Here is a 21,533-nt window from a genome sequence, read left to right as displayed (position 1 = left end):
TAATTCAGCCTCTCATTCTGTGATGACCCCCAACCATAAAACATTATTTTCATTGCTACTTTGTAACTGTAATGTTGCTACTGTCATGAATCAAAATGGAAACATTGTGTTTTATGATGGTCTCGGGTGAACCCAGTGGAAAGATGGCTCCAGGACCAAAGGGGTTGGGACCCACAGGTTGAGAAGCACTCTTAGCTACTCAGCCTTGCTTGGACACCAGCCCACAGGGACAGTACCACTCACCCTGAGATGGGCACTCCCTTCTTTTGTGAAACACCCTCACAGACCTATCTAGAAGGGATTTTCCGTGGTGAATCTATACCTAGTCATGTTGGCAAGGAAAATTACTCATCACAAATCTGAAGACAAAAAACAAAAGAACCCAAAACAATTAAGACGCCATAGCCAGAGTTTGCTATGGGTTGTTAACTCCACCCCGAGTCCGTGCTTCCTCCCGGATGAAAGTCAAAAGCATAGCGCTCATGTAAGAAGACAGTGGTGGTGAGGGTCTCGGCGTGTGCGGTCCCATTTCCATGAGACCAGAGCCTGTAACAGGCCACCACACAGGGGCAGAAAGCAGAGAGCAGTTGTTAGGCAAGGAGAAGGAGAGGGAGTTCAAGGTCACAAGGTATTCTGGGGTGGTGCTGGTGGTATTAGAGAGACAGCTGCACCACAGGGCTGGTTTCCTGAATGTCCCCAGGCCACACCTTTCCAGATGGCCGAAGCATGGTCATGTTACGGGATGTGTGCTTCCACCCCACAATAAACAAGGTGGGAGGCGAGTAGTGTTCCCGGCTGTGGAATGCAGTGCCCGAACCACGGTTCTGAATCACCCAGTACTTTTCCTGTTTTTCCCCTCTTCAGGGAAAAAACTGGGATTTACCATAGACAATGGGAAACTCCATAACGTGTCCCTGGGGCAAGGACAAGAGGTGGTGGCCGAGGATGCGCTGGACGTGGCTGCCGAGAAAGGACACTGGGTCATTCTGCAGGTGAGGGCTCTTCGCTACCATGGTCACGTCACTGGGGACGGGACAGAACCTCCCATTGCTGGGGCACCATCTCTATGGCTCTCCAGCACAGAGCCCCTCCAGACACCCTCTTATAGCTCCTAAAGGGGTGCTGGGGACCATGTCGTCTTTGCTCTGAGCCCAGGGGGACAAACAAGGTTGATCCTAAGGCTGAGTTACCCACTGGGAATACTTCTCACCAGTTAGGGTCAACAGGGTGGGCACAGCGGGGTCCACCCGGGCTTGAGGCAGGGCTCTTCAACGGAGTCCACCCGGGCCTGAGACAGGGCTCTTCAACGGGATCCACCCGGGCCTGAGACAGGGCTCTTCAACGGGATCCACCCGGGCCTGAGGCACAGGAATCCTTGCCGCAGAACATTCACCTGGTGGCGAGATGGCTGAGTATCCTGGACAAGAAGGTGGAACGCTACAGCTCAGGTAGCCACGAGGACTACCGGGTGTTCATCAGCGCAGAGCCTGCTCCCTCCGTGGAGACACACATCATCCCCCAGGGCATCCTGGAAAACGCCATCAAAATCACCAACGAGCCTCCCACGGGCATGTATGCCAACCTGCACAAGGCGCTGGACCTTTTCACTCAGGTAGGGAGGGTGAGACTAGGTGGCTCTCCCCATGGAGGCACGCACGCACGCACGCACACACAGCCAGGCAAAGGAGGCACAGGCCCAGCAAGCTAAGATGCCCCTCCGAGTCCCAGAGGCTCCTCCATGCTGGCCTCCTACCCGCAGCACACCAGCACACTAATGTCTCGCCAGAGTGTGCCCCTGAAAGCTGGGCAAACTCACCGAGCCCTGAAGTCGTGGATGCAGCATGGCCTCTGGTCGCTGTCACTGCCCTGTCAGTTGGCAGGGGTGCCTGTCATTCCTGTGACTCTGGAGGCCCTGTCCCATCCTGGGTCACATTTCTCTCTGATCCAGACCTCGCCCACTGGAGTCATAAAGCTGATTTGGGGCCTCCAAGCCTTGCAGCTAGAGGGACAATGGGTTCCCACTGGAGCTCCAACTACATGACCACATGTCCTCTGATAGTGCCCTGAACAAGGCAGTCATGTGGTCAGGCCCTTCTCCCATGATGGCTTCTTGTTCCCTCCATAGAAGAGGATGGGTACAGGGGCTTGCCTGGCTTCAGGGAGTACCAGGCTTGCCTGGCAGGGTTTCTACCTCCCCTCCACACAGGGCTCCTCTGACCCAACCTCTCAGTCAAGTCAGCTTTGCAGCCCTCCCGCCCTGTCATCCCCATGGCCACTGTCCCTGCCAGCCCCTTGCTCTCTTCATCACCCTCCACTGTAACCATCTGCGGGCGCGCACTACTTCTTCAGGCTGTAGCCCACACCCCAGGCTCTGGAATCCTGTGTCCTCCCCGCACGTATCTTCCCAGGCGGGGCACCATCTGAGAAACACGGAACTTCCTTACTCACATAACACGTGGACTATGAATCTACCACAAACCATTCACAGCCTGCTCTCAAAGGGCACATACCACTGTCACAGAGGGCTGAAGGTAAAAAGACACCTGATGGCAGCCGGTGACCTAGGCTAGCAGACGACAATCTGGTGAGGGTTGTGAATGCGGGACATGGGAAGCACACACAGAAGGCAGGGTGTGCGGTATGGCAGGGTGGCCTCCTTGGTGCACAGGGTAGTCGTGAACACTTCAGGCCCTGCATGACTAAAGCCTGTGGTCTTCCCTTCCTACTCTTGCAGAAGTCTATGGGTGACAGACGGGCAGGGCACCATCAGCAAGGCCAGGGGGCCTTCACCTCTGGCCAGCCTGCAGCCTCCCGGGTGCTAGTACTGAAGGTGCACTCCAGAGCACGGCCAGCTTCTTTTTAAAAAATAGGAATACAGGGGTTGGGGATTTAGCTCAGTGGTAGAGCGCTTGCCTAGGAAGCTCAAGGCCCTGGGTTCGGTCCCCAGCTCCGAAAAAAAGAACCAAAAAAAAAAAAATAATAATAGGAATACACTAAATTTGGGCTTAAAAGCCATGTTGGGAGGCCAGCGAGATCACTCAACAAGTAAGGGTGCTTGCCACCAATCCCGATAACGTGGGCTCAATCCCCAGGACCTACGTTGCAAGCATGCAGGATGCAGAGCACAGACTCCGACTTACAAGCTCATGTGTAGCACGAGCCTGTGGGCATGCACGCACGCATGCCATACCGCACACGTGCACAGTAAATTAACTATATACTGAGGACGGGCATGCTCGCCTGTAACCTCAGCAGCCTGTAACACATCTGAGATGAGGGTTATAAGTTCCAGCTGAGCTTACGTAGCAAGACCCAGAGTTTAAAAAAAAGGGGGGGTGGGGTGGGGATTTAGCTCAGTGGTAGAGCGCTTGCCTAGGAAGCGCAAGGCCCTGGGTTCGGTCCCCGGCTCCAAAAAAAAAAGAACCAAAAAAAAAAAAAAAAAAAAAGGCATATCATATTGGAAACACGAAAACCAGGAACTGTGTATATATCCTGGGGAAATAACCCTGTGCTACCCTCGCTGAGTTTTCAGGTGGGTACCCCCGTGACTGCTGTGCAGGGTTTGGGTTAGTTTTGGGGTTTTTTTTGTTTTTGTTTTTTTTTTCTTTTTTTCCGGAGCTGGGGACCGAACCCAGGGCCTCGCGCTCGCTAGGCAAGCGCTCTACCGCTGAGCTGAATCCCCACGCCTCGGACTTAGTTTTGATGGAGGAGTCAGTCGATGGCTTTAGCCACCCTGCCGGCAGGGGCAGCGCTGAGCATGTGTGTGGAGCCATCCCTCTTGGCTTCCTCTCGCCCACCTGACAGGACACCCTGGAGATGTGCACCAAGGAGATTGAGTTCAAGTGCATCCTCTTCGCCTTGTGCTACTTCCACGCCGTGGTCGCCGAGAGGCGCAAGTTTGGTGCCCAGGGCTGGAACCGGTCGTACCCCTTCAACAATGGGGACCTCACCATCTCCATCAACGTGCTCTACAATTACCTGGAAGCCAACCCCAAGGTGAGGCACGCAGGGTGCTAAACGTCCCCCCCCCCCACACACACACACCTTGGTATGGGCCATGGCCGCACCTCCCTTGCATTCCTGGGAGTGGCTGTCTGGACCAGGCATCTTTAAGTTCTTGGCGTCACATTCAGAGAACTGGAAAAACTGCACATAAGCGGGAAGGCGGCAAAGGCGGTTTATTCGGAAGCGAAGGCAGATGCACTGCAGATCAGGCACACTGCGGCCATGAGCTCGGAGAATTAGAGCGCCCCTGGGCTTTCCTTCACACCACCTAGGAAGTGGGGAGGAGCTGGTTGCTAAGGGCAGCGTGTGGGTGGGTCTCCGTTTCGATGGGCGGTTTGGGTCACATGTTCCTCCCCATGATGCACCCTATTTGAACCATATACTGCCCAATTATGCATAGCCTGAGAGGGTAAATAGGGGGGTGGGGAGATGGCTCAATGGTTAAAGCACTTGCTGCTCTTTCAGAGGATCAGTTCCCACGACAGGAAGGCTCACAGTCGCCTCCATAGAGGACGGTGGGTGCAGGGGCTTGCCCGCCTCCCTAGAGTTTCAGGGAGCACCAGGCTTGCCTCCCCTCCACACAGGGCTCCTCTGACCTAGCCCTCCCACCGTCTGTCCTCCCCTCTCAAGCGATCTGGCTTCAGCAGGTACCTGCATGTATGCGCACACACCCACACATATACATACACACATGCACACACAGGCACACAAGTGCACACACACACACACACACACACACACACACACACACACACACTTTTTTTTTTTTTTTTTTGGTTCTTTTTTCCGGAGCTGGGGACTGAACCCAGGGCCTTGCGCTTCCTAGGCAAGCGCTCTACCACTGAGCTAAATCCCCAACCCCAACACACACACTTTTTAAGACAATAAGTAACAGCTTTTCCTCTAATCGTTCACTGAGGACACAGTTTGCCACACCATACATGCACCCAAAACTAGTTGAAGTCAACTCAGCCCCATGCTGCCCTTAACACTCCTGTGTCCTGGGATGTTTGACTGGAACCGGACCACAAAAGGGAAGTTAAAAGGTGCTCTGGAGGAAGGAGTGACCTAGCCCAATGCGTGGAGCACCTGGATGCCAGTGAGGCTCCCAGGGCAAAGCGTGGCTACCCGCCTCTCTCCCTCCCTCCCTCCCTCCCTCCCTCCTGCCCCTCCCTTCCTCTTACTTCTTGACCTTATGTTTAAAGGATGTTGAGTGGGTTCCATAAGCCAAAGGAAATCTGAAGAGTCAGGACCTGTCTGTGACTCCACCAAGGTCCTTCAGCATTGTTACCCCAGCACCACCCCTGTGGCTGCCGTTATTAACCACCACACACGCGCACACACACACGCACACATGCACACACACACGCACACACATACACAGGCACACGCGTGCACACACGCACACACGCACACATGCACACACACATACACACACGTGCACACGCACACACGCACACATCCACACGCATCCACACACATGCACACACACATACACACACGCACACACATACACATGCACACACACGCACACACACGCACACAGGGGAAGGGGGACTGCAAAGACCCCAGGGTAAGATGAGGTGCTTCAGGGGCTGGGGATTTAGCTCAGTGGTAGAGCGCTTACCTAGGAAGCACAAGGCCCTGGGTTCGGTCCCCAGCTCCGAAAAAAAAGAACCAAAAAAAAAAAAAAAAAAAAGATGAGGTGCTTCTTTGTGTTCTTATAACTGGATCTGCCAGGGGCTGCAGATGGCAGGTATGTGTTGATTTCAGCTGGGTGTGGAGGGGCGCACCCGCAGTCCTGATGCACCTGCACACCCATAGGGTTGAGGCAGGAGGATCTCCAGTGTGAGAACAAATAGCACGGGCAACCTCATCTTTAAAATAAAATTTAAAAAAGCTACGGGTGTGGCCCAGTGGTCAAGCGTTTGACTGACACAAACAGGACCCTGAATTTCAACATCTAGGATTTCGACTCTGGCCGGCAGGTGCAGGAGTTTGACTGCCCACCAACAGGGGCGGTGCTGGGTAAAACTCGGGGCCACTTGTGACCGGGTTCGGGACGAGACCGTGGAGTCCAAATGCTCCACTGCTCACTAAAGAGGAAAGTTAAGGGCTCTTTGGAAAGTTAGCTGTGTTGGACAGTATTATGCTGGGCCAGACATGTGAAGGAGTGGACACTGGCGAAAGGCTAAGGCAGACTCGTGAAGGAACGTTTCACTGAAGCAGACACAGGAGAGAGGATGTTTGCTTAAGCAAGCACGTGAAAGGATTCTTCGCCAAAGACACGCATGTATTTGGTCCACCTTACATTTCTGTAATTGAGCGGCATTGGCCTGGACTCCAATGGGGGTCCCATTTTCCCACTGGGAATGGGATGCCCACTTCCAGACATCACAGAGATAAACACACCAAAAGACTTCCGGTGGCATGCTGCAGTTTCTTGCCCCTTCCTCAGACTCGGGCTGATTGACAGAGTGATGTCAACTGAGACAGATGCATGTTCTGAGGCAAGACACACGGAGGACAAGCGGTGATATTTGGAGGGAGTTTAAAAAGGACAGACAGTGATGGCGGCTGAGCTTGGTTTGCTTACAGAGCTAGCCATGCAATGCTTGTTGGTCTGGAGTCTTCGCTGATCTTCACTCCGCTGAGAGAGGCACAGTTGAGAACGTTTCCTAGTGTTCCTGTTGGCCCTGGTCCCTCCTGTGGGTAACTCATACTGAGGCCTGGCTGTCTCTGCTAGCTAGTGCCACCGTTGCTGATTCCTGTTTGCTAACCAGACTCTACCAAACCAGACTGCTGGTATTTCTATGAAATGTTTACGAATGGGTCAATCTGCACTGCCAACCTGTGAACTGAACTGCCCATTTCCAGACATCGCAGAATTGCTCCAAAGAACCTTTCTAAACAGGGCCCCTTCCCCCTCATCCTTTCCTTTGTCCTACCTCTGGTGGATGGTGGGCTAGAAGGAAGGCTAAAGTGTTACGAGCCATCATTAAAAATAGGATTCGAGGGGCTGGAGAGATGGCTCAGTGGTTAAGAGCACCAACTGCTCTTTCTGAGGTCCTGAGTTCAAATCCCAGCACCCACATGGTGGCTCACAACCATCTATAATGAGATTCAATGCTCTCTTCTGGTGTGTCTGAAGACAGCTACAGTGTATTCATATATAATAAATAAATCTTTAAAAAAAAAAAGGATTTGAGGGCCGGAGAAATGGCTCAGCGGTTAAGAGCACTGACTGCTCTTCCAGAGGTCCTGAGTTCTATTCCCAGCAACCACATGGTGGCTCACAACCATCTGGAATGGAATCAAATGTCCTCTTCTGGTGTATCTGAAGACAGCTACAGTGTATTTATATATAATAAATACATAAATAATAGAATTTGAAAAAAGCCTAGTTATAGTCCACTGAATAGGACCTCCTCTGTGAGCGGCAGTCACCCAGTTGGGTCTGGCAGCCACATACATCTGAAAGTCCCTGGAGCTTAGACATTCGTAAGCTACATCTAGCTGTAGTCCCCACCTCCCATGGTTATCAGGACCTGCCACCTCAGAAGTAAACTCAGCCAGAAAAGGCCAGAGGGCCACACACACCAAGACCCCAGGCTTCTCTCCTTCGCTTTTGGTGCCCCCCAATTTAACAGCAACAGACTGTGGGTCCCGAAAAGACAGACTGCAAACTACTTCTTGCAGGCCGAGGGACAAGAGCACCAAACCATGCACCATATAAGGCAGAGAGCAACCTTGACCTGCAGAGAGTGTGACAGGGGCGGCCAGAACCCAGCACTGCTCTGTCCAGCCAGTGGGGAGTGGGCGTGAGTCTGTGCTTACACACTGGGATATCTCAGGCAAGCTACTCAGCCCTGGAGCCTGCCTCTTCACTGAACAGGGCTGGCAGCCCGCATCAAAGCTTCTGGGGTCACGTGAGGACAAACAGAAGCTAGCGGGGTCCAGATGTGTCCTGGGAGTCCCATCCTGCTTACCATCCCCTTAAAGAGAGCTCAAGAAAGGGCATGGTGGTGCAGGCCTGCTACCCAGCACTTGGGAGGCACAAGGAGGAGCATCTGGAGTGCAAGGCTACCCCTAGGTCCACAGCGAGTCCAAGGTCAGCCTGGGATACATGAGAAGGGGGGCAAATGCAAGTAGGGCACTAAACCCAGGGTGAGGAGAGAAGGTCACTCACTCCCTGTGAGCAACCGAAGGACATTCTGGCCTGAGGCTCAGGGGCCCCTGCCTTCTCCCTCAGTGCACAGGCCATGATACTAAGCAATTGCCAACATTGGTGGTCACCGATTAGTACAGCCAGCCTCACAAAATCCCTGCTGGTGTCCCTTTGAGGACCACTCAAATGATTCTCCAGGCAGATGGGAGAATCCGCCCCGTTTCCACTGCCTAAGAGGCCATCACAGAGCCTCCTTGATGGAAGCTGGACAAGATGCTGCCTGGACCACACATGGTTCATTGTCCTGGTAACACATCCAGCCCGGCTGAAGCAGGAAGGCAGACTAGGGAGGTGCCACTGCCTGCAGGGACCTGTGGTGATGAGGTGGCCCCTGGCTACCTTTCACCTCTGGCACTCCCAAGCGAATGCAAACAGAAGATGCCAGCAGAGGGCCTCTGGGGAGATGACAAGGAGCGGTCTTGCCACAATCGTGTGAAGACCCTTACTCCACCACAAGAGAACACACAGGTTCCAATCTGCTGAGAAGAACAGCAGGTCCTACAGCGACAGGCATGTCCTGACAAGAGTGTTCTGTCCAGCCTGCACTGGCTGACCCTTCCTCCCTCAGAGCACGAGGCTCGGGAATCCTGAGCGCTCTCTCAGTACACAGGTCCCGTCTGATGCTAAGCAACTATGGCAGCAATGTGTGGAGTAGACAAGCCCAGCGCTCATGCCTGTCCTCTGGGGACTGCTCCAGGACTGTTCCGCAGGTGGGGGAGCCCACCCTGTCTCTGGTGACCAGTCCCTGAGCCCATCTGCTCAGAAAATTGAGAAGACCAGAAAAAGAAGGCTTTGATGAGGGCTGGAGAAGACAGCAGAGGCCAAGGGTGCCGGCTGCTCTTGCAGAGGACCAGAGTTCAATCCCAGAATCCACAGGATGGCTCACAACCATCTGTAACTCCAGTTCCAGAGAATCCGATGCCCTCTTCTGGCCTGCACAGGCACCAGGCACATGTGTGGTGCACAGACAGCACGCACCCACACATTTTTAAAAATACTTTTCAAAACCAAACAAAAAACTTTGAAGTTGGGAAATGTCAATTCAAGACTGGAAAGATGGGTGGGGGTGGGGGTGGGGGTGGGGGTGGGGGTGGGGGTGGGCGAAGCTCTGAATGTCCAGAGAGCTGGTGCTAGCCTGTGAGTACTTGCCTGTCCTGGAAGCCCCAGTGAGAGCTGATGCCAGGCTGTGTATGCGCACGCATCTGTGTATATATATATATATATATATATATATATATATATATATATATACATACATACATACATATACACACACATACATACACACACATACATACATATGCAATTATATATGTGATATATATCATATATATGCAATTATTATATATGTGATATATATCATATATATGCAATTATTATATATGTGATATATAGATAGATAGATAGATAGATATATAATAATTGTGAATAAGCAAAGCCACCAAGAGGCAGTTCCAAGGTCAGGACACCCATTGGTCCATGTCAGACATACAACTGACTGGACTTTTAGCCAAAGGAAGATGGGGTGGTCAGCAAAAACTCTCTCATGAGCAGAATCACATAGCACAGACTCCTGGTTGGTTGAAGCAGACAGAGCCCAGGAAACCAAGAAGGACCAGGTAGCCCATGGCACCCAGCATCAGAAGAAAAGCTCCAAGGAAACGTCTCTGTGGAGGAGGAAAACAGCCTGAGATGGCAGCCAAAGCAGAGGGTTTCAGAGGGGCTAGCCTGAGCTCAGAGGGGTCAGTCTGAGAAGTCTGACACGGAGCAGGCATGGAGAGAAGGGCTCCTGGGCAACTAGGCAGTCATCACAGGTGACCCCGAAAGTAGCCTGGGAGCAGGTCCTGCTGAGCTATCCAGCCTCAGAGGCTTTTGAAAGATAAGGCTGGGGCATTGCTCACACTCTCCCCACTTCTCAGGTGCCCTGGGATGATCTCCGCTACCTTTTTGGTGAGATCATGTACGGAGGCCACATCACTGATGACTGGGACCGCCGGCTGTGCAGGACCTACCTGATAGAGTTCATCCGTGTGGAGATGCTAGAAGGGGAGGTGCTGCTGGCCCCCGGGTTTCAGATCCCCCCAAATCTGGACTATAAGGTAGGGAGGGGCGCCGCTATTTGGGGGCTCACATGACTGGCTTCTCCCTGAGTGGGGCGTACCGCAGACGCCCTACAGATGCTAGGGGTGTAGAAGTGACTGAGTCCTTGCTTAGCCTGTATGGAGGCCTGGGTTCCACCTCCCAGCACTGCATAAGACCTGTCATGGTGGCCCACAGCTAGAATCCCAGCACTGGGGAGGGCTGGCCCAGGAAGAGCTCAAGGAAGTGAATTTGAGGCCAACCCAGACTACACAAAACCTTGTCTCAGAAACCATAAAAATGGCTTTCGGTAACAGAGTAAGACTCCAAACACCCAAAATGAAGAGCAGCAGGCGTGGCCCTGGTCACGAAGAGGGAACTCCTTCCTATCTGGGGAAGTGGGTAGACAACAAGCAGGCCGCGTGGGAGGTGCGGCGAGGAAATGCCTAGAAGACAGCGGGCCCCAACGGTTTGCTTATAAGCCACCCTTTCCCAGGGTTACCATGAGTACATCGATGAGAACCTACCCCCCGAGAGTCCTTACCTGTACGGCCTGCACCCCAACGCAGAGATCGGTTTCCTGACAGTCACCTCGGAGAAGCTGTTCCGAACTGTCCTAGAGATGCAGCCCAAAGAGACAGACTCAGGAGCTGGCACGGGGGTGTCACGGGAGGAAAAGGTAGGGCCGTCCATGTCCCTGGCAACGGGGGTGGGCGGGGCCTAGAGCGGTGGGAGGCACAGTGCAGCCCCGGCTGGAGACAGCTTGGCAGGCAGGTGCGCTCTGTCCTCTGCTTTGGGAACTAAGGTCTGGAATCAGGGTGTGCTCTACAAGTGGTCCCAGGCCCCACTGGTCTAATACCTTGGACATGGGAACTCACAGAACTTTGGTGCAACAGGGTGGCTCCTCCAGGACAAGGAGCTCAGAGGATGGCCGGGGCACAAGCGGTCAGGCATCTGCATCTCAGAGCACTGTGAGGCTCTTCTGCCTGGTTTGCCTGGTTCTGTCTGGAACTTTTGTTGAAACCAGAAACAACCTGCTGAGCCAGGCTTAACACACAAACCTGTAATCCCAGCACTCCGGAGCTATGAGGCAGGAGGACCTCAAGTTCAGGGACAGGCTGGGCAGCCTGGCATGGTGTGCCAGGACGGACTGAGATGTACTGCTGGATGGCAGTGGGTGACCACTGTGTGCCAATGTGGGGGGGGGGGCGTGGTGACAGTACAGTTCCCACAGAGGGTAAATCGGTCCCATGCCCACGAGAGCACCCAACAGAGCAAGAAGCTGGAGCAGTTGTGCCTGGAGGCACTAGGCCACCAGGCTCGCCGCACTCACAACTCTGGACACACGTGACTACTCCTCATGACCCTGTGTTTCCCCGCTCCAGACCCAGGCAGGTCTGTGAACTCAGGTTTGAGCAGCGCCCCCACCCCCATGCTGCCTCTGTTGGTGATGTCATGGGCTTGCCTGGCACCTGGTTTCCAGGTGAAGGCTGTGCTGGATGACATCCTCGAGAAGATACCAGAGACGTTCAACATGGCTGAGATCATGGCCAAAGCTGCCGAGAAGACACCCTACGTGGTCGTTGCCTTTCAAGAGTGTGAGAGGATGAACATCCTCACCAATGAGATGCGGCGCTCGCTGAAGGAGCTGAACCTGGGACTAAAGGTAGAAACCGCAAGTGCCCTCCAAGGGCGCTTCAGGTCTCCAGTGTGGCTCATGGAGACTGGTTGGCGCGTGACTGTGAGCCCTTCCCTCCCCGATTTCCAGTCCTGTGACCCTCGATTACAGGTCAGAGAGGCTAGCTATTGCCTGGCCCTGGTCCCAGTCCCAGGAAGTGCCACCATGCTGGCACCTCAGGCACACAGCAGAGGGCTCTCCCCGACGCTTATCACATCCGTGCTCCAAAATGTGACTATGTCCTTTAGGGTGAGCTGACGATCACAACCGACATGGAAGACCTGTCCACCGCTCTGTTCTATGACACTGTGCCTGAGACCTGGGTGGCCCGGGCCTACCCCTCCATGATGGGTTTGGCAGCCTGGTATTCTGACCTGCTGCAACGTATCAGGGTAAGTCTCAGGGACCCCGGAACCTCCAGGAGCCTATGTGCCATGGCCTCAGCGTCCTCGCCAGCCAGCCCCTCAGATGAGGCAGGCATGACCTCCCAAGAGGGACAGCATCAGAGAAGTGAGTGCATAAAGCCCAGGGGAGTCCCTCAGGGCTACCCCTCTCTATACAGCAAAGAGCAGAGCACCACCTGCTCCTGGGCCCAGGGTGGAGCCATTCCCTGTGGATGCTGCAAGCACAGCTGAGACCCGCCCCCTCCCTCAGAAGCTCATGTTTTCTTCCAGGAGCTTGAATCCTGGACAACAGACTTCGCCCTGCCCACCACTGTGTGGCTGGCTGGGTTCTTCAACCCACAGTCGTTTCTCACTGCCATCATGCAGTCCATGGCCAGGAAAAACGAGTGGCCCCTGGATAAGATGTGCCTGTCTGTGGAGGTGACCAAGAAGACCCGGGAAGACATGACTGCCCCTCCTCGAGAGGGCTCCTACGTGTACGGGCTCTTCATGGAAGGTGACACATCTGTCCACGCAGCTGGAGATGAGACGGGGCGGGTACAGTCCCAGGCAGGGGTGGGCTTGGAGCCACACTGAGCCCTAGAGGGGACTGAGGGGTGCAGGACTGTGAGAACCCCATTGGCAGAGGAAGACCCCATCTCAGAAAAGACAAACCACCTCCCAGCCCAGGCAGGAGCATCTGTGTGGATCAGATGTGATGAGAATGTGGCCTCTAACTCAAGCTGGAGCTTTGCTGAGTCGAGGGCTCAGGGCATGGCGGCTGACCCTCAGCCAGGGCCCCACCTCTGCCAGCCAGCACAGCTACTGAGGCTCCCCTAGGCAAAAGGTTCAAGGAGGAAGACTGTCCAGGCCACCCACCAGGCCAGGCCAGCGGGAGGGCAGATCGGTAGGTAGGGCTCCTGTTAGAACCCACTCTGTGGGCAGAAGGATGTTTGCTCCGGATCGCTCCAGCCAGTTCCACCCGGCCCCCCCGAGGATCATGAGCCCCCTGCCCACATCACTCGAGCCAGTACACAACAACCATTCTCCATGTTTATTGTGATTCCAATGCCACGCAGGACACACACCACCACTGGCTAGGATGAGAGACAGCAGACAGTGTTTATAGGTGCATATATATAACTTATCCCTATGTACACACACAGAGTAGACATTACACATGAAGAATCAGGAGGGTACACTGCTGGAATTAGGCTGCGGTCAGTTTTCTCTGCCACTGACATTGAGAAGGCGGAGATGAAGCTCTGAGAAGATGCAGCCTCAGAACCGTTACGGCATGCGAGTCACTTCGGAGTCCTCGGTCCACACTCCTCTGTGTTTGGCACTCTCAGGCCCTGGCACCTGGCCTGAACTCTTCAGGGCTCCCAGTCACTGGCCTGTCTCTGAAAAGAGTGGGGAGGTTGGAGGCCAGGCCTCTCTCCCTACCGTGCCTCCCTTTTTCACAGTCAGCACTCCAAACAGTGGGTTCTGCCTCCCCTGGGGCACCCAGACCCTCAGCTCCATTGTCCCCACAGGAGCTCGCTGGGACACCCAGACCGGAGTCATTGCTGAAGCAAAGCTGAAGGATCTGACCCCAGTCATGCCCGTCATCTTCATCAAGGCCATTCCTGTGGACCGAATGGAGACCAAGAACATCTATGAATGCCCCGTGTACAAGACACGTATCCGAGGACCCACCTATGTCTGGACTTTTAACCTGAAGACCAAAGAGAAGGCGGCCAAGTGGATCCTGGCAGCCGTGGCGCTGCTTCTGCAGGTGTAGCTGCGCCTGCAGCGTGACCAGGCCCGTGCCCGACCCTGCTGGGTTCCAATCAGAAACCTCACCTTGTAACTCATGAGTGTGACGTCTTACAAACCCTGCACCTGGGCTATGGAGGGGGCGGGGTGTGCAGATTAAAGCAATCGCATCACTGTGCTAGTCTGATCCACTCAGCGCCCAGTGCCACGCACAGCAGTGAGGTCGGATTCCCAGCAGCTAAGGAGCAAGCATCCTGGGAAACCAACCCTGAATCTGACGCTGAGAGCCCAGGAGCTCATCTGGTGCAAGCAGTAGGTGGGGTCAGGGTGCAGCACACAAGAGTACCACAGCCAGCGGGGTCTACACTGAGCTCAAGAATAAGAGGGGGAACCTGATGTAATCTCCACACCTCCCTCCTCAACCTCTGCAAAGCCACCATGACAAACAGGTGCCAGACAGCCATCCTTCCCCAATGAAGCCACCAACAGGACAGAGTAAGGACAGCAGAAGCTGTCACCACATGCTGTGCTCTAGGTCAGGGTTTTCTGCCTGCCTGCAGTATGGCCCCCACCCTGGGCCTGTGTTGTCTGTTCCATCCCTCCTAGTCATGCACACGTCCTGCAAATGCTCCAGGCCCAACTGTGGGGTGGCTATGTGAGCTAACTGGTTTTTTTCCACCTAACACCCACTCGAGCACATGCACACATGCAGCACACAGCCCCCTTCAGCAGCCCTCTTCAGCAGGCACCTGCCCCTAAGTGATGATGGGCTGAGGCCCCACTGACAGGCTGGTCGTCTGACTGGATCAGAACCATCAGCAAAGAGAAAGAAGCCAAACCTCAGAGACAGACAGTACTGATGCAGCAACGAAGCAGGTCACAAGCAGGCGGCAGGTGGGGACACTAGGGGTGATGGGAAACTGCCAGCAAAGCAAGGGGAGTGCAGGGGAGGGAAGGGCTCCCTGTGGAGCAGGGCATCCCTTTCTGGGTTTCTAAACCTTCAAAATCACAAAGCAAGGCAAACCTCCTTGGGCACCGCCCGACCCCAGCTTGCCTGATCTGGGAAGGGGTGCCTCAGGGAGTCACCTAAGGGAAGAGGTCCTGAGCCCAACCAGGGACAGGGAATCTAACCCCCTTGGGGTACAAGGAGGGAGTTAGTTTCAGGAACCCCTAGCTGCTGAGCACCTGCCTCTGCTGGCCAGGAGGGGTCACTGCAGCTCCCTCAGATGGCACAGCAGGCAGGCTCCAGGCCACTTGTTCATCCCTGGTAGTAACACAAAGTGAGCTGCTCTGAAGCCTGACATAAAGCAGCCATTCATTCTCTCTCTCTCTCTCTCTCTCTCTCTCTCTCTCTCTCTCTCTCTCTCACACACACACACACACACACACACACACACATCGAGAGCTGACACACACACACACACACACACACACACACACACACACACACACACACACACACACACATCGAGAGCTGACAAAATCATTTCCAAACTTGCCCTGCTACCCACAGGGATCTGGACAAAGTGCTGGAGTGAGAATTAAGAGCGCGGACCTGCAGAGCGAAGGAGAGAGCAGGGGAGCAGGGCCGAGGAGGGTCGCTCTGCCCAGTGCCCTATGTGTCAGCCTCTGCAGACAGAGCCCAGCCCTGTGCCAGGGTCACACGCAGTGCTGTGTGCTGACGCCCAGGAGAGCGCTGCTCCACCTTGTTATGGCTATGGCATGGAGTCCCCGACTCCGGTGTCCCCTGCTACAGCCACTCACTGGTGGCAAGCCCAGTCAGCCACAGCTCTTCAGAGCTCAACAGAGGCACCATCGCTGCTGTGGGTCCCAATGGTGGTTCTCTGCACAGCAGGCTGCACTTACTGGCGGCAGCAACTCAAGTTCCCAGGCTCCAGAGATCCTGGGGAGGACTGGAGTGACCTGGGTGTGGGACCTGCTGTGAGGAGGTCCACAAACTGTGAGGTGGCACATCTACCATAAGCTGGAACCTAACAAAATGGCGGCCACACCTTTAACCCCAGCACTGGGGAGGCAGAGGCAGGTGGATCTGAGCTGAGGCCAGCCTGGTCTACAGAGTGAGCTCTAGGACAGCACGGCCATGCAGATAGAGACCCTGTCTCAACACAACTCCCTTCCCACCACCCTAAGGCAGCAGCAGCAGCAGCTTCAGATCTCATGTCAAACCAAAAACACTAAAATGAGCCAGGAACCATGATAAATGCTGGAGATCCCACCACTTGAGGGATTGAGGCAGGAGGATTACCCTGAGTTTGAGGCCAGCCTGGTCTTATTTCTCCAGGTTTACACACATCTTCTGGTTAGGGATGAATCTGTATAAAATGTGATGCTGGTGTAGCTTGAGCCACCTGAAGAGGGAAACCCAGGAAAGCTTTGGGTTTAGAACATGAGCGTGCGTCACCGGAAGGGCGGAGAGGCTGCTGGAGAGGGAGGGGACCAGCTGCTTTGCACGCGGCTGGCCCTCAAGCACATCTACATGTGTATAACACTTAAGTATGACCGAAAATAACTAAACTAATGATGAAAAGTTATTTTGTTTTCTCGAGACAGGGTTTCTCTGTGTAGCCTTGGCTTTGCTAGAACTCCCTCTGTAGACCACACTGGCCTTGAATTCAGACATCCTCCTGCCTCTGCCTTCTAAGTGCTGTGACTAAAAGCATATAACCACTTGTCCCTAGCTGATAAGGTTTTTTGTTTTGTTTTTTTAAAAAAAATGAAGTTTTGCTTGGCCTGGTGGCACACTCCTTTAATCCTAGCACTTGAGAGGCAGAGACAGGTGGAGCTCTGTGAGTACCAGGCTGGCCAGGGCTAGCAAGACCTTGTCTCAAAGTAAATAAGGTAGAAATGAAGGCGTGAGAAAGCAAGGCAGAAGCAGGAGAAGCAAAGGCACACAGCAGAGCCCTCGGCCCCTCCAGGCTGCATCGGGTCCAGAGATCCCACGGCTCGTGGTGGCCAGCCCTGCACAGTCAAGCAGCTCTAGTGAGGCCACCTTCTCCACCTGTCGGGCCATCCACACTCTCCTGGAAAGGCAGAGCATACTACAGATCATGGGAACCTCAAGCTGCCTCTCTGACATCACCATAACTTGCTGCGGGTCAGGGGGCAGGTGTCTGTCATTTTGTCTCCCATCACACGTGCAGGAGGACACACTACACACACCCGTAGCTCACTCTACAACAGCTCCTCCATCTTTAAGCACAGTCCATACAGGGCCACACCACACTGCATAGAACAGGGAACAAAAGAAGCCCCTCTACGGCCCTTGCCCCAGGGCTTCCCCGAACCCCTGTGCAGGAGTAACAGGAGGAGACAGGTGCCGCTGGCCTCAGCAGAGGTGGCCCAGTCCTGGGCAGCAGCAGCACCTGAGGGTGGTGGAGCGGGGTAGGGGGAGCAAAGCTCAGTACTTGCTCTAAAACTGCTGTCCACCACCACCCAACAGTGCTGTGTCAAAGGAAGCAGTGGACAGAAAGGCCTCAGGGTGGCTTCAGGGTCCCTTCAGAACACTCCTGGCCTGCTCTGAGCTCCCAGCACCTGCCTGTTCTCAGAAGAAGTTCTTGATCAGTGGGGTCACCATCTTCACCCACAGCTTGACCTGCCGACCTGGCTGCTCAAAGGTCGCAGAGGAAACCACACCAGACCGCAGGTAGAGCTGCTCTTGCTCCTGAGAAGAGAAAGAAAAGAGTCAGGCACCAGGTGTGGGCCAGCCTGTGGTTCCTAGACACCTGGCACAACAGAGATGCCCACGAGACTGGTCAGAGACGCCATCCACACAGCCTCCTGAGGACTGCAGCCAAGGCTCCACCTCTATACACCACTGATTTGGCTCAACAGTTAGAGCTAGTGGGGAAACTATTTTAGATGTTTACCCCTCATGAAATAAGTAAGAAAAAGTTAAAATAGTAAGAAACAGGGGCCTGGGGTGGGTGTTAATCAGTGGTAGTAGTGTCATTAGCTCATGTACAGAGCCTGAGCCTCACCCCCAACACAGAAAAAGTGTCTAACACCTGACAGGCTCCTTCCACCACACTGCAGCAGCCACCACTGCTGAAGGACAGCGACAGTCGCCAGAGCTTATCCCAAGAAGCAACTGTAATCTCACCCACATACTTAGATCTTTACAAATACTTGTGTGGCCACATTTACAGTGGAGAAAGTCTGGAAAGCACCTAAATATCCAGTATTTTCTTATAAATTAACCCAGATGACAAACCAGTGTCACAACTGACGTAATAGAGGAAAGTATCAAAGTGACAGAAAACAGACACGTGACACACAACATATAGCTGAACACTTGACCACCAGACACCACAAAAACCAGACACAGACACACAACGCATAGCTGGTCTCACGGAACACAAGACTGCCAGACGCCGAATCCTGCAGGCACTCGAGTCCCTGACCCAACGGTGGCGTATCCATGCTCACAGCCATGCTGCTGCCCTTCTTCAGTGTTGGCAGCTGGTGTATGCCTCATGCATGCTAGGTGAGGAGAGCGCTCCACCACCCCGCGATAGCTCCATTCACCCACTTCTTCTAAGATAGGATCTCACTAAATTACCTAAGCTGACCTTGAACTTACAGTCCTTCTGTGTTAAGCTTCCAGAGCTGCTGGGATTACAGGCCTGAACTCCCTGGCCTGCCTCTCACATAAACTGTTTACGTATATATCTGCATATAGATTCTGAGTGTATACATGCAGTGCCCACAGAGGCCAGAAGAGGGCGCCCAATTCCCTGGAGCTGATGCTTTAGGCACTTGTCAGCCTCTTGGAGTGAGTGCTGGGTCCTCTACAAGAGCTGCACAGACTCTCATCTCCAGCCGGGTCTCAAAGACTTCTCAACACAATGTTATTTAAGATGTCTAACACAACTGTTAATATAAGATGCAATGTCATAATGTCATGTATTGCATGATGTTCTACTCCACGTGCTCTCCAGGGAACACAAGACAAAGCCTGGGCATCTCCAAGTCAAGAAAGCGAACCGCCCTGTGTATTTCCCATCCACAGTGGTCCACCCCGTGGACTTGGTACATGGGGGAGAAGAAGACTGGGAGTCAGACCTTTCCATAGGCTCCCAGAACAAAGACAGAATGATCCAAATGAATCCCATGAAGACAGTTTCCTCTGTTGCATACAATCTTTAAACTTTTACCTTTAAACCCAAGTTTTAAAAGAAACATGCGGACTGACTGGTAGGTGGATGGCTGCTGGTAAGGCACTTGCCTCCAAGCCTAACAACTCCTGTGGGAGGAGAGAAGTGACTCCTTTATCTTGCCCACACCAGGTTGTGGCATGAGTGTGAGTGAGTAAGTGAGAGAGAGAGAGAGAGAGAGAGAGAGAGAGAGAGAGAGAGAGTGTGTGTGTGTGTGTGTGTGTGTGTGTGTGTGTGTACAGGAGGGATGGCAATAAAAGCAAACTAAGATAGACGTGCTTGTTTCCAATCTTACCCTACAAATGCTGTTCTCTTCTGCCCTAATGTCCCAGAAGAAACTTCCCTGAGCATCTGGGCCACACCCACACTCATTCTGAGGGTCACAGCTTGATGACCATCAGGACACACAGGAGGCCCTGACAGAGCCTTGCAGGGCCAGCATCATCCCGCACAGAAAGGGACAGACGCATCACAGGTCCTCCAATCAGCAAAATGAGGGAATACATCACCAAAGACTTTGCAGAAGAGTCTGAGGCTTTGCCCACACAGAGGTGGAGACCCAGGACCCAGCCTCATCTCTCCTGTACTTTCTTCAAACTTGGGTGCAGAGGCAGCATCCTGAGGTCAACATCCACACCCAACTTTCAAACTCTGTGGCCCTCCCCACAGCAGGCTTCCCCATCATGACAGTCCCCACATGTCGTAACTATCAGCCTAAGGCTCTATGAGCTGTTTTCTGTGGAGAAGCCAGCTCTGGTCTGGGGTGGGGGGGTGGGGGGGAGACGGACTGGTTTGCAGAAGTCTCCACAGACTCCGCTCCAGCTCTGCTCTTTAGTAAACACCCAGCCATGATCTCAGTTAAGTCACCGGACATACTTGTGTCCTCACAGATGCTGAGGCAGGGATGGAGGGAGTCGTCAGTGGTGGAGGCCACAGTGCTGTGCATCTGTCTCAGGTCACAGAGAGCCATGATCGCTGGACAGACCAGGAAGCTTGCAGGTCTTAGGCTTGCTTGAAAGGGCTCAGGGTCTGACAAAAACATCTTCCATTTTCATGGCTCCATATACAGACAGGGCCCTTCCCAACAGACCTTCTGAGTGCAGGGCCACAGGCCAGGGGCTGGGCATGCGCGGCGGCACACAGCACTCAGCAACCAGACACTGAAGGTCAGGAGGCCAGCTGCAGGCCCTGAAGTGTACTGAAGCAAATGGAGCATCTAGAAACACAACGCTACTTCACAGACCCTCAATCAATACACCGTGAAGAATGAAGAGCTGCAGCATCGAGAGCTGCCACCTCCCCCATCAGAAGCCCTGGGAGGCAGGTTTGGGAAGAAACTATCCCAAGTATGTCATTTGAGAAATCAGTCAGACCACAACCAGCCTGGCCTTTCTCAAGATCCAGGATGTGGGTTTATCCCCCATCTCAGGAAGTGGGGTCTCGTCAGTACTAGGACCTGGGGCACAGGCCTGGGCACTTGGTTGCCTGGATCTCCCAGAATTCATTCTTGCATGGGCCAGAATCATTAGCAGCTCTCTCTGGGGAGGCGCCTGTGCAGAGCTCTCTCTCTCTGCAGTCCAGGAGACCCATGGCCCAGAGCCTCAGGCAAATCCCTTCCCCACAGCCTGGCCCCAAGACCAACGGTTACCCTGTTATGGGAAGCCATAAGAGAGCTTCCTCAGCCATTGAAGGCAATCTGCTAGCACACCCAATCACCCCACAGGGTACAGGGCGTGGCTGTTGTCACTTCCCCATACGCAGTCAGAGCCCTTACTGGCACCTGGCCTTCAGTGACAAGGCCCTAGACTGTGGAGATCCAAAGAACAAAGCAATAGCGCCACTTCCCACTCATCAGCAGAGCTATGTAGCCACGATTCCCAGACACTGCAGTCTAACGTCAGAGCGCAGGCCAGTGGGAAGGCCCAGCACATAAGGCGCTTGCCCCACAAGCCTGAGACATAAGAGTTCAATCTCTAAAACTCACTCGAATAAGCTGACCTCTAACTTTCACACAGGTGTCATGGCACATGCATATCACATTCACACATATCTCATACTCACATAATATACAGTTAAAATAACCAAAATAACCAAAAGCCATGCCTGGGAACAAGGATCCTGTATCTAAGACTCCAATGGGAATCTTGTCCAACCCACACAGGGGGTTCCTATAAAGGGCATAAGCTTCCGAGACCAAAGCACGGGGCGGCTCTGCTGCAGGAGAGTTT

General features: G+C 53.8%; 2 protein-coding genes across 9 annotated transcripts in view; one reads left to right on the top strand and one right to left on the bottom strand.

The window, feature by feature from the left end:
- Dnah17 (dynein, axonemal, heavy chain 17) overlaps positions 1-14,305 on the top strand; it is a 114,560-nt gene extending 100,255 nt beyond the window's left edge. For both annotated transcript variants that reach the window (NM_001447228.1, XM_087570969.1), the window contains 9 exon segments: positions 865-992; positions 1,385-1,612; positions 3,805-3,996; positions 10,153-10,332; positions 10,809-10,991; positions 11,796-11,978; positions 12,239-12,382; positions 12,665-12,890; positions 13,909-14,305. In NM_001447228.1, the coding sequence (NP_001434157.1) occupies positions 865-992; positions 1,385-1,612; positions 3,805-3,996; positions 10,153-10,332; positions 10,809-10,991; positions 11,796-11,978; positions 12,239-12,382; positions 12,665-12,890; positions 13,909-14,156 (1,712 nt within the window). In that variant the 3' untranslated portion in view covers positions 14,157-14,305.
- Pgs1 (phosphatidylglycerophosphate synthase 1) overlaps positions 13,414-21,533 on the bottom strand; it is a 35,768-nt gene continuing 27,648 nt past the window's right edge. For 3 of the 7 annotated variants that reach the window (XR_015630700.1, XR_015630698.1, NM_001427486.1), the window contains 2 exon segments: positions 17,688-17,813; positions 13,414-14,001 (listed from right to left, as the gene is read on the bottom strand). Coding sequence is in view for 2 of the 7 variants with exons in the window: in NM_001427486.1 (NP_001414415.1) it covers positions 17,694-17,813 (120 nt within the window). In the remaining 5 variants the exon portion in view is untranslated. 7 annotated transcript variants of the gene reach the window in all.

Source organism: Rattus norvegicus, chromosome 10, assembly GCF_021556685.1.
Source record: "Rattus norvegicus strain SHRSP/BbbUtx chromosome 10, alternate assembly SHRSP_T2T, whole genome shotgun sequence".
Lineage (NCBI taxonomy): Eukaryota > Metazoa > Chordata > Mammalia > Rodentia > Muridae > Rattus > Rattus norvegicus.
Note: the sequence above shows the minus strand (reverse complement) of the source record. Positions and strands in the feature narration are given on the sequence as shown.